The sequence below is a fragment of the Tauraco erythrolophus genome, chromosome 4, assembly GCF_009769465.1.
Source record: "Tauraco erythrolophus isolate bTauEry1 chromosome 4, bTauEry1.pri, whole genome shotgun sequence".
In the NCBI taxonomy this organism is placed as follows: domain Eukaryota; kingdom Metazoa; phylum Chordata; class Aves; order Musophagiformes; family Musophagidae; genus Tauraco; species Tauraco erythrolophus.
Window position 1 is genome coordinate 76,125,202 of NC_141468.1, and position 17,757 is coordinate 76,142,958.

A 17,757-nucleotide genomic window follows, 5' to 3' on the forward strand; every position below is an offset into this window, starting at 1 on the left:
CCAAAAGATTATTTGTTGTGTAGTACCTTGTGGGCAGAAAGGCCAGGAGATCCTGCTTAGAAACGGAATGCTAGAGAAACCATCTATTTTTTTTTGCCTGTAACTTGCCTCCCCAGAAAGAATATTTAGCAAAAATCTTCTAGAGAGATGCAGGAAGAAGCCATGGAACTGGGGACACTTTTTGGTATAGCATTCATAAATTTAATGAGCTTTTCATTAAATTGCTACCTAGAGTATCCTGACTACCTTTTTTGTAACCAAGAACATTGTTCCTACTGTGTACACTGGGGGTCTTGGCAAGCACAATTTTCTGGGTCGGATACTGAAGCTATGCCCTTAAGTATGATGGTTCTTTTCTTATCATAGATTTGTTTCACAGCATAAATATGTAGGTCTAGAGTTAATTTCTTTTGTTCTTTGAAAGTAAACTTTAGTTGATTATCATGTATTTATGCAATTAGTGTAATTAGAACTAACAGCATAATTAGTGTAAATACATGTAATGACATAAATAGAACATGTAATTACAAAATGAAATGGTTTTGTAAAAATCTTTGTTTTGCGTCATGAAAAGGCATTTCTAAAAGCATTCATGGCTTTTAAACAGATGATTAAATTTAAGGCAAAGAGTAACAAAGATACCGTGACATTTTTAAAAAGAAAACAAGCACTCTAGGCACATCTCTCCACATCTTTATCTTCAAAGTACCAAACTGAGGCAGGAACTCCAACATGGCTCTACATAAATGTTAGTTGTGACAGACTGGCATTTAACAAATTAAATTGAAAATTTAAAACAAATAAACCAGAAGTCACCAGATTTACCAGTGGCCAGGAATCCTGTATGCAGTTACTCAGCATACCTGAATGAACGGAAAAGGCTGAGGACAATTACTGTCTTTTGTTCCTGGCTTGGTCATTCTGCTGGGAAACCGTGAAGTGGATCCTGGACACAGCACGTAAAAAACCCCAGAATTCTGCCCAAAACGCTTTACTTTTTAAAAAATTTGTATTAGTAAGTGTTTATATTTCTGGCAACATTTTCCAGGACGTTCTAGCAGTTTTTTATTTAAAAGAGAAAATAACTGCTGTACATGCTGGTTATTTAGCTAACTGTTTTTAATCCCACCTAGGAAGGACAAGAGAGGCACATTGCAATTGTGAACTAAATGCTAGTGTTGGGCCTGAATTGAAAACCTGGAGAAACTGAAGCCTCAGTTTTGTGGATTCAAGCACAGAGGAGAAACAATATACTCTGTGGTATTTCAAAGAAAAGCTTTGCAGCAGGAGTAGTATTTTGAGTTGAATCCAATGAGCTACATGAGTGTGAAATAGCAAAAGCCATAAAAACAAATATGCTGTTAATATAATATGCTTGTTAAAAAGAATACAGCTTCTACTGGGATTCTTTAAAAAGAAACCATCTTTCAAATATCTGTAAAAGCCAGCCCTTCCTGTGTTTAATAGTGAGATAATTATCAAGTCCATTTTTGAAGGCACTTCTTATGTTAAGCAAGTATGCTGTCGTTACATTTAATTAGATTTGTATTCAAATGATTTTAGTATGAAGAGAGGAGGTTGTTTAGCGAGCAGTTCAGTCCTCAAATAATTTTAGTTTAGATGTCAGAAAATGTATGCTCCCCCTACAGTTTAATCTTCGGGTAGTCCAGGCATTCAGCACTCCATCGGGAAAATACAGTCACATGTCAACCCTTCCAGCTTTCTGATTCTGTATCTCAGTGTTCTTATTGCTTCTGCTGAGAGCACTGAGACGTATCCTGCCACAAAGTTACTTTGTGGTGGGTATGAGGTGAAGCTCAATGGATCTCAGATCAAATACTCATCTTTCCCTTCAGGTGTGGAGCCCCCCCAGTGTCTAGCTTGTGTTTTAGACATGTAAGGAGTGAGTCAAGGTCTGACATGCAAATGAATACATATGCTTGTCATTACCATTGTTATGGAAGGCAGAAATCTAGCATGAATAAATCTAGATTGCCAGTGATGAGACACTACATGACAATTTTTTTAATCTATAGGAAGAGTTACATACTAGGAGATTGTGGAAAGAACGTATTCCAGTTATATGATGTTGTCAGTTCACCTTTTTTGACAGAGATATTTTCACATATGTAAGAGGGATATAGATGTCCAATCCTGACCCTCAGTTTTGAAGAATCTATCCCATAGCTAGATCTTTTCATCTACAAAATAAGGGTATGCTTGCTTTCACAATTTCACTGTGTGAAAGTCAGAATTGCAAAGGGAATGGTAGTTCTGGTGACTTACTAGTTGATTTTATCCTAAACTGAAATGAAAAGTTTTTTTCACAAAACTTCACAATGAAAAGACTTTCCACAAAACAGACAAGTCAAACCAATTTTGACTTGGAAGTGTTGAAACGTGTTCTCCTGACACTTCTTCGATTGAAACAGAATGTTTTGACCTTCTACCGTTTAAACGCTGTATTTTAGTTTGACTTAAACCTACACGTTTTATATTGGGTGAGTATGATAATTGCATCTTCCTATGGTCTTTTGATGCCTTATCAGAGTTGGATTGTGGGCCTTACTTGCTTGGATTTCCTAATGGCTTGGGTTTTGTAGACAGATTGTCTCCTGTGGAATTGTACCTCATGAAAATGCCGCTTGGGTAACATGATTCAACATGATTGTTGAGCACAGCAGAGAGAGAAAGAGATCCCTGAGGCCCCCCAGTACCACAGATGGGACTTCAAGAAGTTCAGTTCAGTTTGAGGTTGGAACAACACAGCAGAATTTCAGTTTTCCATCAAAAAGATGGAATAAAAGCTTCAGCAAAACTTCTTCTGCAAGGAAAAATTTCCCAATGAAAAATCACTGTCAGAAAATTTAGACTCTGCTCCAGTTCTTGCCCTTCTCTGAAAGGGTTGTCAGCCACTGGAATAGGCTGCCCAGGGAGGTGGTTGAGTCCCCATCCCTGGATGTGTTTAAGAATAGGGTGGATGATCTACTTAGCGGTATGGTTTAATGGGGATTAGGGATGGTTGGACTCGATGATCTCTAAGGTCTTTTCCAACCTAGAAATCTATGAATCTATGAATCTATTACTGCATCAGGAGATTTGTTAGTATGCAGATGTGGTTTGTGCGTATATAGTGTAAAATAATTCTAAGTAATATTTTAGATCAGATTCCTCACTGCAAAGTGAGCTCAACAGTGTCACTGGGAGATGTTTGTTTACTCCTCATAGAGGGAAAATACTTGATGAGTGTTCCTCTCCATAACTCGTACATGTGATATTCTTTTTGTAACTTCGGAAGAGACATTTCTTAAAGCTTTTTTGGGGTGAGGGGACTTTTAGGATGCTTCAAATGTCTTGTTTAGTGTTCTAAAGTCCAGTGAAAGTGTATCATATCTTGTTTTACTTCATACATCTTGCTCACATCCAATAAAAGCAGTACCATGTCCAGGTAGTAATAATAATACACAATTACTTTTCTAAAGAGTGGAGTAACAAAGCAGCTAGCGATATGAAATTGAATTGAATGAATTGACTGAATTTTGATCATGCATATCAAATCAGTAGTTATACAGCATTGGCTTCATATGTCTCTGCGCTGCTAAAGTTTATATAGTCAAATAAGTAGGACGTGACTGACCAGGCATATCTGAAGCAAATCTTCAATTAAAATTCTTCATATTACTATGCATTCAAATAAGATACAATTCTAAAAGACCTTTACCAGATTTATATTGTCGATGCTAGATTTATTTATTTACTCACTTCTACCATGATTGTTGTAATAGAAAATCTAACTCTTCTTTATTTTTTCCCTAGAAAATTGCCTTCATGGTAGCATTAGGACTGGTTACAACAGAACATTTGGAAGGTAAGATGGTATATGTTGTTTTACAGTTCAGTTTTTGAGTGAAATATTTTCTCTTAGCTGTCCTCAGAAGGGCAATAAAAGATCAGGTGAGATGTTACCTATGCAGAATTGTGCTTTTCAGCCTCACCTCCCATCCCATTGTACACTTCAAGCGGCATGGGAACCGGCTCTGCAGCTGGCTTGGCATAAGGTGGCATTTGGGCTCACTCGGTCATCATTGTCCTTTAAAGGATGTTAACAACTGGAGGACGATAGTGAAGCAAAAAGTCTGTAAAGACTCTGACCAGCACTGATCTGGTTGAAGAATCAGCAAGGGTCAAAGATGTTTACCCAGGTCTGTAGCAAGTGTGCCCTCTCCTTCTTCTCCATGTGAGGTGGACTTTGATTTCTTGAGTTAATCATCTATCGTCTCTAGAGTTCCACAGAATAATGCGTAAAATAGTAGTGAAAATCTGGTGTTTGTTTTATAGGATTTTAAGCAAATTAGAAAACTACCTCTCGCAAAGACTTCCTTCCCCCGTTTCCCCCAATTTAGCCAAAAAATAAACAAACTTCATGTCTGATTCTGCTTTTGTGTGAAAGCTGCTAGCATGCCTTCCTAGGCTTTTGAATGTGAGTTCAAACAAATACTGCACATAAACTAAATGCAATATTGTATAGTGTTCATTTTACTTTTTAAACCTTCCAAAAATACCTTGCAAGAGTTAGCAGATTTGTACCTTTCTTTGCCTCAGCTTTGTCTTTCCGAAAACAGAGATGAGAGGGGGGAAAAGGATTTGTTCAGCAGATTTGCCAGTGGTGTGAGATGAGTTGGGGATTTCTTGGCAGAATGGGATAGTTCTCATGGACAGAGAAGATACAGCTCTTTTTAAGAAAAAGTCTACAACTTGATGTGTTTTAGTTACATGCTCAGCTAGTACAAATTGGTGTGGTCCCACTGGTGTAAGGAAAACAAATCTGGTACCTGTGCCAGCTGACAATGATTCTTGACCACAAAAAATGTTAATGATAATTGACATTTGCCACCCATCCCATGGACCATCGTCAGCAAAAGGCTTAGGAATTTCCAGTGCACTGAGTTTAAGTTTTACATGCTTTAGAATTAAGCACATGCTTAGATACCTTGCTGACTCAAGAGGTATTGACCATTTTGCAGCTTGATTTCTTTTTAGTGAGATTCCCTGTGCTTCTGTTCCTTTGTTTTAAAAGAGGTTGTGAATTAGGGAGAAAATAGCATCTTAATTGTAAGGTCTCCTCAATATATGCAGCAGGTTTTCTGTGGGTCTTGTTGCTTTTTCAGTGTCTTTCCTCTTTAAATCTGCATTTTAGAAAATCATTTAATGTCCCAGTGACTGAGAATTTGAAAGCAGTTTAAAGAAACTTCAAGCCATCGTCCTTTTTAATCCCTTAATGGTAACGGATTGAAATGGAAATTAAAAAGCTACAGCAATTTTGGGGGAAGATTTATAATCCAAAAAGTGCAAATGATGACTGGTTCTTGTTTTCTTTGTCTAAGGAAAATAGGACAACATTTGAAATTATGCTGAAGTGCAAATTATGCTTACAACAGAACTTAATTTTGAATTATTCTTTACCCTTTGTTTTTATTGGAACTAATAAATTGTTTGTGTGGATTTAATGCTTATGTTCAAAACGCCAAGTACTGCTCTGCTCTGTTTGTTCTACAGTAAGTGCAGAGACGCTCATTTTGAATGTAACTGCTACAATACTAATCCTGCAGAATCAATTATTTCAGACAAATTCACTTTTTATATTCCTACTAGCTTTAAATGAATGGCTTGCACCAAGAGCTATTTACTATGGAAAGGGTATTTCTTCATGAGTATTGGTGATTACAGCTGTCAAAAATACCCTTATAGCTTTCACATGCTAAAGGTTATTATTTTAGTGCTATGTCATATTTATGGTTATCAGCCATTGCTCTTTATCAGGAAGCAGTGGTCATTACACAGTTCAGTTTATTTTAGTACTTCTAATGTATTTCTCAATTTCACATTTTTGGAATTAAACTGTATCAAGATTGGGTCATTAAAAGCTTATTCACTCACTGTCATTAATTCACAGCGTTACTGCTTTTCTTAATTTATTCATTAATTTTGTGGTGAAGGGCTGTGATCCACTTCTATATGGATTTCTCTATCAGCCTAGCAGCCTTGCCATCTAATGTCCAGAGGAGCAGCTTTCCCCTTACTGGTAAAAGAGCTCTTTCTGCTCTGCAGAGCCCAAGTGTGAGGCATCTTGTGAGGCCTTTACCAGTAAATGAACGCAGCCTCTTCCACTGGCTGACTTTCGGCAAGGTACGGCTTTCACTGAAGATAAATTGTCATTACGGGCCTCATAGAATGACCATACAGAGCATTTATTGATGAAGGCAGCAGCTCACTGAAGCTTTGCCTGCAACATAAAGCTATCTTCAAATTTATTAATCTCTGTCAAATGTATTAGAGTTTAGAGGGTTTTTTTCTGTTTGAGTTATATATTTTAAATTAATAAACTAAGGAATAAGATAGCCCAATTCTGTGATGCAGAGCGTGGTAGTAACATATTCAGTCTCTTTCTCTAGGCTGTTAGAACACCTTTTAGCATTACCATTGTGTAAAAAAAAAAAAAGTAAGTAGCTAGAAAGCAAAGCTTTTAAAGAATTCTTTAGTTCAGGTCATTCTAAAAATGCATATCTTGTTTTACCATAGCAAAATAAAAACCCTGAAATATTTCCATCAAGATTACTGGAATGTTTTGATCAGTTAAACTATTTATTTTTACTTTATTAAGGCCTGTTTTGAAACGTACAAACTACTTTTTAGCAGAAGTAACAACTAACAAAAGATAGTATTCCAGTGTGTGCTTTTGTTCTGTCTTGGTGTGATTATTGACAGATGCATTGTTAGATGCACATACTCCTTGTATCACAAGCATGGATATTTTTTGTTCACAGTTTCCATAAGTAAAGTGCTGACATTGTGCTCTCCCTCCCTGATGGCTTCATAGGGTTGAGTACATCTAGAGCCGTTTCAGTTCATTACTCTCTCTCTCTCTCTCTCTCTCTCTCCCTTTATTTCCATCTATTTCCACTGCTATTACTTTTCCCCCCACCTAGCTTTTATCTCTGTACCATAGCAATGCCTCTTCCAACACTGCAGTCCAGGTAGCTGCCACATGTGTGATTCAGACTCCATCAAATATTTCTGTTGCCTTGGTGAGAGCATGTACTGAAGAAATTCTCCCTTAAACCTGGGACCCAAAAGGTCAGAGAGCTACAGATCTGTCACAGTTGTCTTGTGAAGACACTCGCCCCAGTTGTGGACCCTGGCACACAGAAAGCTCTGCCATCTTAAATTCTTTGTTTCTTTTTCTGGGACAGTGAAAAGTGATGCTGAGCTGCCCTAACTCGAGCTTTTTCCCTATGCTGGCACAAGGGTGGTGAGGTTCTGCAAGCCCTAGGCTCGCTCACCATGTAGCATGGGTTACTGAGCCTGGCTGCAAGAACCACAGCTCCAGTTTTGAGACCAAAGTAAAAAGTCAGTGAGTGTCCACTTTCTCCATTTCTTTGCCAGCATCAAGGCACAATATTCTTCTTTTGTGACATCTCTGTCACCTTTTGGCCTTGAGAGCATTCCACTTACACATGCTGACAAGAACATGAGACAAGAACATGTTCTTGTTGACAAGAACAACCATCTCTTTTCTGGTGGCTCTGTGGCAGGCTACTGGATCCATGTCTAGCACTTACCTTGCTGCTGAGGCCCAATTCCCTTCAGAGGATGCCAAAGGGTTTGGAAGCTTCAGGATGGAGATTTCAGCATAGCGAGATGAGCATTTCATAGGAGATGCTTTCATAGTGGGACAGAACTGTTATCCACACAAGATCCTCCAGGCTGGAGTCTGTATAGCACTGAGGATGTTAACAAGATGCTGGCAGTGGTTGCAGCCGTGGTGTTTATCACACGTCTCGGTGCAGCCTCAGATCACACGTTTCTTAGTAGTAAGATTCTGTATAGCTCCCCCAGTCACATGGCAGCATATGTCTAGCTCATGTCAAACTGTGGATGCAGACTTGTCTATACTCTTTGAATTGCCCTAGGAGAAGACACCTTCTGAGCGTGAGAGGTGACATGTTCTTGTGCCAGGGGAAAACCCAGCCAGAATATGCAAGTAGTTGCTCTTCTGTTTTTCTTGTCTCTCCGGTTTCCTTCTGATACATCTGTCACTCCAAAAGTGGCGGCTTAGCCAATAGTCCTTCATGAATGAAAACTTCCAAATCAATATCTTGGAACTGAGGGCAGTATGAAATCCATGCAGAGTGTTGTCCTTGTCTCTAAGGACACCTCGTCCAAGACATGACCGACAATACTAATACCGTTTACTGTGGCAACACTTTAAGAGGTATGTGGCCCCTTTTACTCTGTGGGGAAGTGACCAACATTTGGAAAGGGTGCCTGGAAACCAGAACTATTAGTTGGCAGTCCTATTCCCATGTATCGTAAACATCCTGAAAACTGGACTGTATCTTGCTGTTGGATTGCAAATGGGAGATAGTGCTCTATATCCTGAAGGCCATTTTCTGGCACTGAGGATGTTCTGAGACCTCTGTAGCTCAGACATTGATGAAAGTTGCCAGACCTTCTTGCAGAACCAGATAGTGTTCTGAGTTTCTGGTTTGTGTGCCCCTGGTCCTCTGGGCTGAAGGGCTAGTGCTCCTGCCAGTTCCTTTTGTTCTGAGATGTACTTTGAGCAGGACAGAACAAGGGTATCCCAGTTGCAGGGGCATTTAGACTAACAACGTCCCTCTGGCACCTCCAGCACAGAGTCTCAACTTCGCCTTACAATATTGATGTAGGAAACATTTTGGAACAGAGCATCAGCCCAGCCGTGCACATTTCATGTCACGGTATGGATATTGGGTGGCTCTTCTCGCTAAAGTAGATCTGCTCTTGCTTTATTATCAAAATTAAAAGTAGGTTCTAAAATAGATGATTATAATAATCTCACCATTCTGAACTTACGTCAAGAGCTGGAAAAAGAAATTCCCTGTGACGGAAATGAAATCCTGGCTCAGATTAAAGTAGCATTAAGTCTGCAGATTTCAGCGGGCCAAGAATCCGCTCACTCTTTCTGTGTGTGTTTACAGAAGTATGCACGTAAGGAATTGTTGCTAAATGCAGTTCTCAGCAAGTACCATCTTGAATAGGTGTTACCGTTCGTCCCACCCTTTTCCAAACAGGACTGCAATTCGAGGTGTCTGTCTTGGTGCTGCTGTTTCCAGTGACACAGATACATGTACAGCTCATAACAACGTTTTGCATGCTCAGGATTGTGAACTTGTATATTTTTGGATGGGTAAATCATCACGCCCTAGTTAGAATCTGTCCATGCCAATCTGACCGTGCTTTTTCTAACCTCCGCAGAGGAAAAGTAATGCAAATTAAATTTAAAAAGATCTCTACGCTTTCATCTGGTACAAATTACAAGGCTTAACTGCTTTAAATGCTTCATTTTTGTTAACAGCAGACATTAATGGTATTTTGAAAGCTCTCCGTTGCTGCTTGCTGAATATGTGTCTGAAGGGATCATAATAAAAATCTTGTAGGGCGGCAGAAGTCCACCTTGGAGGAGGGAAAAAATAAAAAATGCCTGTGTTCTGAATCTTACTGGAAAAGCTTATTAATGTCAAACCTTGAACTGCAGCAAATATCAATGCTGATGCAACCCAATTATACTTTAGAAACTGAAACTGAACACAAAGCCCAAGGGGTTGAGGGTAAGAGCGTCTTGCTTAACAAGTTAGATCTACATTTTTCCCTGATGAATGAGAAAAACACAATTCATGTTTCTTTCCATGGTTACAGAAATCCAGAGCAAGCGTCAGGAAAGAAAGAGAAGAAGTACAGCAAATCCAGCCTACAGTGGACTCTTGGAAACAGAGGTACTTTATCATTCACTTTTTTTACCACAGTTCTATTTCATGTCAATAAAAAGTTTAAGTGCTTCTTATTACAAAAGTATATATGAATGCAGAACCACACATTTACTTGTAAAGAGATATTGATGTGGAAAAGAAGGAAAAGATCTCATCTCAGTAGCTAAGCAACAGGTTTTCACCCCACAGCATCACTTGCTTCAAACTAGAATTCATCTTAGTTTTAATAAAGGCCAAAAGGACTAAATTAATGTGAGACCTAATTACTCTTTCACCCACACAGACAGTCCCTTTAGGTCAGAACTGAAGAACAGAAGTGCTGCATTATGTTCAAACTTGCATTGCTATTTCTCTTTTCCTATGTGCCAAATAATAAATGGAGAAATTTGCTTTTTTCATTAGTGACATTCATAAAAGGGATGTGTTGGTTTAAGAATCAGTGTGCTCTGCAGGGGGTATGGAAGCCTGCATAATAAATACAATAATGCATAATTAAAAATAAAATGCTCTGTATAATCTCTGTTGTCTGTTACACTTACGCTGTTACATTTATGGTAGTAGCAAAATTTGGTTCTGCGTAATACTGGATTGCAAACCTGGTTTGCAATTAAAAACAGCGTATGAATAGACTTAACTTTTTCTGAAATGTTTTTTTTCTTTGTTTCTGAACTGACATATATGCATTTATTCAGCATAGTAAAATTCCACCTTTAAAATTTCGTCACTGTTTGGGGTTACTGTTTGAGCTTCCTACAGCAATGAAACTGATTTGCAGCCAACGCTCCATTTAAGCAAGGTTTCTCTGTGTTCTGAGTTCTTCAAGCCTAAGGAAAGTGATTTTCCTTTATTTAGGTACAAGCGATGCAGAATTTTTGGTATGCCAGCATTTCAGATTTCTGTGTTTCTGAGCAGACAGCAGACAGATGAGGCTAAGAAGAAACCCACCACGGTAGTCAAGCTGCTTAGTGACTTGATTGTTCTTTTTTTTGAAAGTATTGGAGATTTTTATACTCTAGGGCACTTGAATTCTTCAGAACTCAACTTTTCTCTCACAACATCTTCAGAGCAAATACTGATGTCCGTATGTCCAGTATTTAACACAGTAGGAATCTTAGCCTTGCTAGGATTAAATTTGTAGTGTCTTAGACCTTTTTGTCCTGATGAGTTTATTAAAATACTGGCAGCAGAGTTTTATGGCTGTAGTCTGATCGGTGTTTGTGAGAAACTCAATTGTCTTGGAGCAGGGATGGAGGAGGTGATGGAGGAGATCCGCTGCCGCCCTAGTTCATCCTTTTTGTTATATCTATTCTCAAAAGCATATCCTGAAAGTGAAAGATGGAATGCAGAAGGAAATGTCTGTGAAAGAGTCCTGTGGCTGATCAGCTGTGTCCTCATTAGGAGTTGTCATTAAGTACTGACCATGGGGAATGCCGTTCAAGTAAAATGGAGGCAGATGGTTTTTCTCTGATCAATTAGCTGCTCAGATTGATTTGCTAATCAGTGAGTTGAGGTATTTTGTGGCATTTCAGGCATTTTGGTGCAGTTTAATTTACGGTTAGTCTACTGAATGATCTTTAATTCATGATTGTTTAAATTGAAATTGCATATAAATTAGACTTTTTATTTGCCAACGCCCCTCAAAACGGCAGGAGCTCAGCATCTGTAGTGGTGATGCTAACTTCCTTGATTACAGAAATGTGATCACGGTCTTATGTCTTCACTTCAATGTTGAGCTTTTTCTTTTCAAAGCTTTTTTCTTAAAAAAAAAAAAAATAAAAAAAGAGATACCATTTCCCACCCTCTGTGGCTTTTTTTTTTTTTTTTTTCCATAGGAAAGGGTTAAGTTTCAGGCTGGATATTTTTTGAAGGAAGAAACATCAATTCAAAATTCATTAACAGACTGGCAGGCACCTGTGTATAAGAGAACAGTTTACTCACCACAGAATAAATCATTTATTAGCAAAAACTAGCAAAAATTTTCCTCTGAGCAGAGTCTAACAACATCTAATGAAGGAAAATGGTACTGTTTCTAGTCCTGCTGTACAAGTATTGGATGGCTCAGAGAAACAATTAGGGGTTATATAGACTGCTAATGAAGCCCGGCTTGCCATTGACCAACAGCTTTTACCATCTGAGAAGCGGGCGATGGGCTGCATTAAATTAAACATCTCAGTCAGGTTTCCAGTGGTCTGGGTTTGTAAGTTTGAAAGTCTTTGGTGACCTCAGCAGATTGAAGTCACTGCCGGCTCCTAGAGGTTGTACACATTGACTTCTGAAAGAGAAATATTTTGCTTAAGCCCTAGTACATAACTTGCAAAAGAAATATGTTCGTACAAACTGTAGGCAAGTGTTGCAGAAGGCAGTGATGCTTTTCTGCAGGTGGGAAGTCCATCACCATTTCTATATAAGCAAATAAAGATGTCATCTCACAGCAACGATTTATTATGCAGTTTTTCCTTTATGGATGTTGTTTATCTGGTAGGTTTGGAGTTACTGTTGCTGTTGCCTTGCTCTTAGCAACCTCTGGAACATATCCTGGAACTCAATCAATAAAATTTGCAATTTGCATTTCTCTCTTGTTAGTAAAATCTAATGCACATCAAATTGCTCTAATGAAGAATTGTTAGAAAGGTAAATAATGCAACTGTTTGTATGACTGTCTCAGGGATTAGCAATGAATATTCTACATCATAGAACTGGCTTCTGGATAGCTGGTTATGTGTGAGGGAAGTTCATGGAGCTTGCTAATGCGAAATGGTAAGAGACAACCAGAGCACTTTTCAATGACACTGTGGCTGGTTTCTTTTCCCTTGTAGCGGAAACGCCTTGCATCAAATTATTTGAATAACCCCTTGTTCCTTTCAACAAGAGGTAAGCATATTTTAAAATGAATATACTACTATTCTAATGACATGTTAAATATTTATTAGTAGGATTTCCTATGAATTACTGCTAGGGTACCATAGGGCATTACTTTGTGTAAGGTCCCTGCACTTTTTAGCGTGCAGTGAAAATAGATGGTTCTCCTGTGAAAACAATTGAAGAATAAGGCTAAAGGTCAAAACTGCAGAGAAATGGATCCGAAGTCTCTGCAATCACTGGAAAATCTGATCTCTAGTATCATAAACATCATGCAGTGAGTGGACTGATTGAAGAAGGCGGTGTTGCCAACTCCAAGTGCTTAAATATATATATATATATATAAAATATATATTGTGCTTAAAAATATATATTGAAAAATTAGGATTAAAAACTTATTACTATTCTGGGCACTTGCCTCTTTTCATCAGCTTTAAGAAACTGCTGTCTATCCTCAAGGGTTAGAAATTTACCTTTTGCTTTAAAAACAATGACAGATAAAACACACAATTTTTCTGACTCCGAAAGCTGGAGCCATAAATCTAGATTCGAGGCCTTGAAGATGCCTTCCAATCTTGTATTTATAAGAACTCCAGATGCTGAAAATTTCATGTTAAAAGCTTTGACAATGAACAACTTAGAGGAGCCATTTGGGGATGATGATGATGATGATTAGCTCTTGTGAAGAAGCTCATTCCAGGAAAAACGTGCAACATATGGAGAAGGCAAAGAGTTCAGAGGTGGGAGGTGAAACGAGGAGAACACTGAGTACAGTTTAATTCTTCAGATGAGGCCCATGTAGGATTTTAAGAGAGAAAGCAAAAAGTTTGAGTTGCATTTCAAAAGAGGAGAGAAAGCCAATAAAGAAATGTGATTATGTCCTTACCCTCATGTTGCCTTTATAAATTAGGCTCTACTGTATGCATTAGGGGTAAGGGAAGACAGGCCTTTTTCTAAGCCAAACATTATTTCAGTGTTAAGAGCGTTTACTGGGGTAATTTCAATTAAGACATGAAGTTTTGATAGTTTGTCAGTGTTTGCTTGATACCCCTGTCAGGTGTCATGTTTAGTGCTTGAGCTTCACCTTTCTGGCCCTGCCTTGAGTTCCTGCGCCCCAGGATCACCAATGGAAAAGCAGCAATGCTTCACTCTACCTTCAAAACTTTGTGTGCTAGATGCAGACAGTTGGCCTACTTACTGTCTGCCTCTAATGCGTAGGATCTCAGAGGACAAGAGAGATTATTACACAGTAAACAGCTATGATGGCATGCCTCTTAGCAGGAGCCCATGTTCATGTGAGCCGTAGTGGAGAGAACATTATTCCTGGCATAGTTTTATCTTCAAAATTAAAATTATAATTTATTATTTGTCTTATCGTAATGCTTGTTTTCCCCATGTACACACATGGAAAAAACAAGAGAGAATGGCAATGTTAGCAAGCTGTGCTGTTAGCCCCTCAGGGGATTTCGTTTAACTTAGAGTTTGATGTCTCTGACCTTCTTTCTGCTGTGTGTTTCCTATTTTATTTGCAAGGAAGTAGGCAAGTGACAGAGCTCCGGCAATGCGACTGTCTCAGAGCCGCTTGGAAATCAGTACTCGCTCTCCTTAATTGTTAATTCCTCTTTGAGTCCTGTATCTTTGTTTTTTCCAGCATTCGGAATCTGCCTTAGGATTCTGCATGTTCTGACAGTTTTAAGCTGAACTTATAGAATCATAGAATCATAGAATGGTTAGGGTTGGAAGGGACCTCAAAGATCATCTAGTTCCAACCCCCCTGCCATGGGCAGGGACACCCTCCACTACACCAGGTTGCCCAAAGCCTCATCCAACCTGGCCTTGAACACTTCCAGGGATGGGGCATCTACAACTTCTCTGGGCAACCTGTTCCAGTGCCTCACCACCCTCAGAGTGAAAAATTTCTTCTTTATAGCAGAACTCCCCACCTCTGTAGGGGTTTCTTAGCTACGTGCACCAGGTGCCATTGCGCTGTGCAAGCTCTGAACTGAAGGCAGATGCTGTCCCAGACAGCTTGGCACTGCAGTGATGAAGTGCAGAGCTGACTTCCCCTTCTCTTGTAAAACACTCATGTAAAAAAAATGCCTTCCCTTTAATTTTTCAGCAACTAGAAGGCAGAATTGAACACATTTTAAAAAGTTTAAAACTTTATAGTAAACGTGAGCTGAAAAGAGAAATAAACGCACTAAAAAAATCCCTATGAAGTACAGGAAACAACTGTCATTTCCAGAAATGCAGAAGAGAACAGTTCTTGTAAATTTTCAGCAAAATGTCAATTAATCAGGATTCATTTATCTGAGAATGTCTTACCTGAAATGAGGTCACATCCCCTGACATGTATCGTTTGTAGAAAAGGCTCTTCAATTATCAAGCCCCTGTTTATCTGAATAACATTTGTATCCCCTGAGTAATGGCGGTGTCATATCGCGGTGGATCTGTGTATTTGTGTATATGAAGTGACATCTACAGATTTTGTAAGTCTGTGATTATTTATGGAACTCATGACCAAAGGATGCTAGAATTGTTGGAAAAAGTAGGCAAATTTATGGAAGAAAAATCTACCTAAGGATGTTAAATGTAAAAATGAAGATGCGAACTCCAGGTTAGGGAAGCCCATAAACTGCTAGTGTCTGGAAGCATACTTCTGGAGCAGAAAAATTTACTCCGTGCTTGCCCGGTTCCTGCACTCCATGCCTGAGTAGCAGTGCTGGATGCTGTTAGCAAAGGACTCAGGGCTTTATAGCCTTTGGTCTAACTTAGGTGAAGCTGTTCCTTCATTCTTATGTTCCTCTTCTTACATGTATGTGTGGTGTGAACATGTCTACGTCTTCACACGTATGCATACATCAGTGTTTAAACCAAATATGTAACAGCAGGAAGCAACTCCCAGATTGGTCTGTATATGAGAGATCACACTGTGGCAGCTATATTCCCATTTATGATCAGAGAGGGAGCTGAAGAAGGGCAGAAGGACAGAAGTATCAGTTTGGTTGTCTCCACTTCAATCCAAAGAAGGGCCTCTCCGTCAGCTGTTTGTCACTGGGACCTTGTGCTCCAGCCTCTTACAAATCAGCAGCAAAAATTGCAAATCGCTGGGCAGTTTCCATAAAGCTGTTAAAATTTTCTGACTTTTTATTTTTGGACCGAAGTGCGATGAATTTCACAAATATTTTTCATTTTTATGAAAGGGTTGGCCTGCTTTCCGGTGAGCTCTGATGGTTCTTGTTCTTAGCGGGCTGTGAATGCAATCACTACAGACTCGGTTCATCAGAAGGTCAGAAAATCTTGGCAGTTTGGGTGGGAGTAGTTTGATGATAAAGAGTTGATGATAACATAAAGCTCGGTCGCACAAGTAGCTGACCATTTTGGCTGTGAATCAGCTGAACATTTAAACATGTGTTCAACGGTGAGTCAGAGGCACCACTTTCATACTCCAAGTTAAGCGCCTGCTCAAGTGCCTTGCTGGTTCATGGCCAGGCTGCTCATCGCCCAGCAGGCTGCAGTCCTTAAGAAAGACTTTTGGACTGGTGGCATGCAGAGAAGAGGTCTGCATGGAAATTTTTGAAAAATTTGAAATAGAGTCTGTGCTTCTCATACTATGACTTTTTAGCATCAGATGTTCAGACAGAGGATTCCTGTGATGTAACTTTTTATATCTTAAATGCTGATTCCACTGCTTGCTGTTGCATTCTTTCCTGCCCGTGTTAATTTTGGCAACGTCCTGATGTCCTGTGTCACAGCTTGACTAAAATTATTCCCATAGCTGAGAACTAGCATTCACTGCAGTGATGTATTTTCCACTAATCTGTTCTCTGCCCTTCTTTCATATGCTAGCAAATGAGGATCCATTCTGGAAGGTATGTGTAGAAAAATTTGTGTATTACCAGTGTCTTTCCCATCACTATATAATTCAGTGCCTGCTTCTGGTTATTGTAGTCTCTATCAAGGTACCAAATTGCTGTATTCTCTTTGCCTTTCATGCTGCTAGTGTGAAACATTTCCCACTTAACTAAATCTTTGAGCCTCTAAGTTAGAATTTCAAAGAGATGAACTCTTGGGCTTTTATATGCAAGGCTTTAGTTTAATCCCTTTGTAGTGGATTCTACACTGATTGAGAAATTGCTAGTCCAGGTTTGTGGTTTTAATTAAAATTTTAAGAAAAGCGAGTAACCATTCTAGTTTGTATAGATTAAATCTCTTTACGTTGAGGTTAAAATTAAGACTTTTTCAGTAGGTAATTTCAATAGAGTAATATTTTGGAGAGTGATTTTTTGACAGGACTGAGTTAGAATTCAAGATGTAAGCCTGACTAAAACTATCATGAAACATTATAATTAATATCCCTAAAAAATGAAAATATGCTTTTGGAATTAACAAAGGTACAAAATTATTATTCTCCTTCCTGGAAAAGCACTAGGAAAATTTAGGTTTTTTAATAATGATTCACAAGAGTTTCAAAATCAGTATCTCCTTTGTTAAAATGCACTTAATTATACAAAGAGTAATTAACGTTGCCACCAGATTAGCATAGCAATTTACTACATGACATTGTAACTTTGTTGATGAGTCTTAGTTCATTTTATTTATTGCTTCAGACAAAGTACTTATCAGTCTTGTTGGAGAAAGGTTGTCAGAGCAAGTCTGAACAGAGAACAATTAGTGCCAGGGAGAAGAGAGGGACAGAGGAGCCCTCTAGAGGAGTTCACAAAAGAGGGTACATAGCAAAAGCTTGTACTCAAGCATAATACTGTTTTCTTAACTGCTCTTTAAGGTAATGGGCACAAAACGTGGAACTGTGCTTTTTCCCCAGACACTTTTCCTCGCTTGCTTCCTTCTGCTTCAGACTGGAAGGACAAGTGATCCACATACTGACTTTGACCCATGCTTCAAAATAAAGCTACGCATGGTGACGCATGCGTCAGAGTGACATATTATCAAAACCAAGTGAAATAATTCCTATGTCACAAGCTGACTATATTAGTCAACTCCCTCCTGTGTTTGATTAGTTTGTTTTTATTTATTTTTCTATGTGTTTCAGTTTATGGAACTTGCTTCTGGCTGTTTTGTTTGTTTCTTT

General features: G+C 38.8%; 1 protein-coding gene across 2 annotated transcripts in view; it reads left to right on the forward strand.

Annotated features, from left to right (window-relative positions):
• Window positions 1-17,757, forward strand: part of PHF21B (PHD finger protein 21B) — a 166,923-nt gene that overhangs the window by 143,548 nt on the left and 5,618 nt on the right. For both annotated transcript variants that reach the window (XM_086610512.1, XM_086610513.1), the window contains 4 exons: window positions 3,817-3,868; window positions 9,736-9,812; window positions 12,623-12,677; window positions 16,515-16,537. In XM_086610512.1, the coding sequence (XP_086466638.1) occupies window positions 3,817-3,868; window positions 9,736-9,812; window positions 12,623-12,677; window positions 16,515-16,537 (207 nt within the window). The remainder of the gene's footprint in view (window positions 1-3,816; window positions 3,869-9,735; window positions 9,813-12,622; window positions 12,678-16,514; window positions 16,538-17,757) is intronic.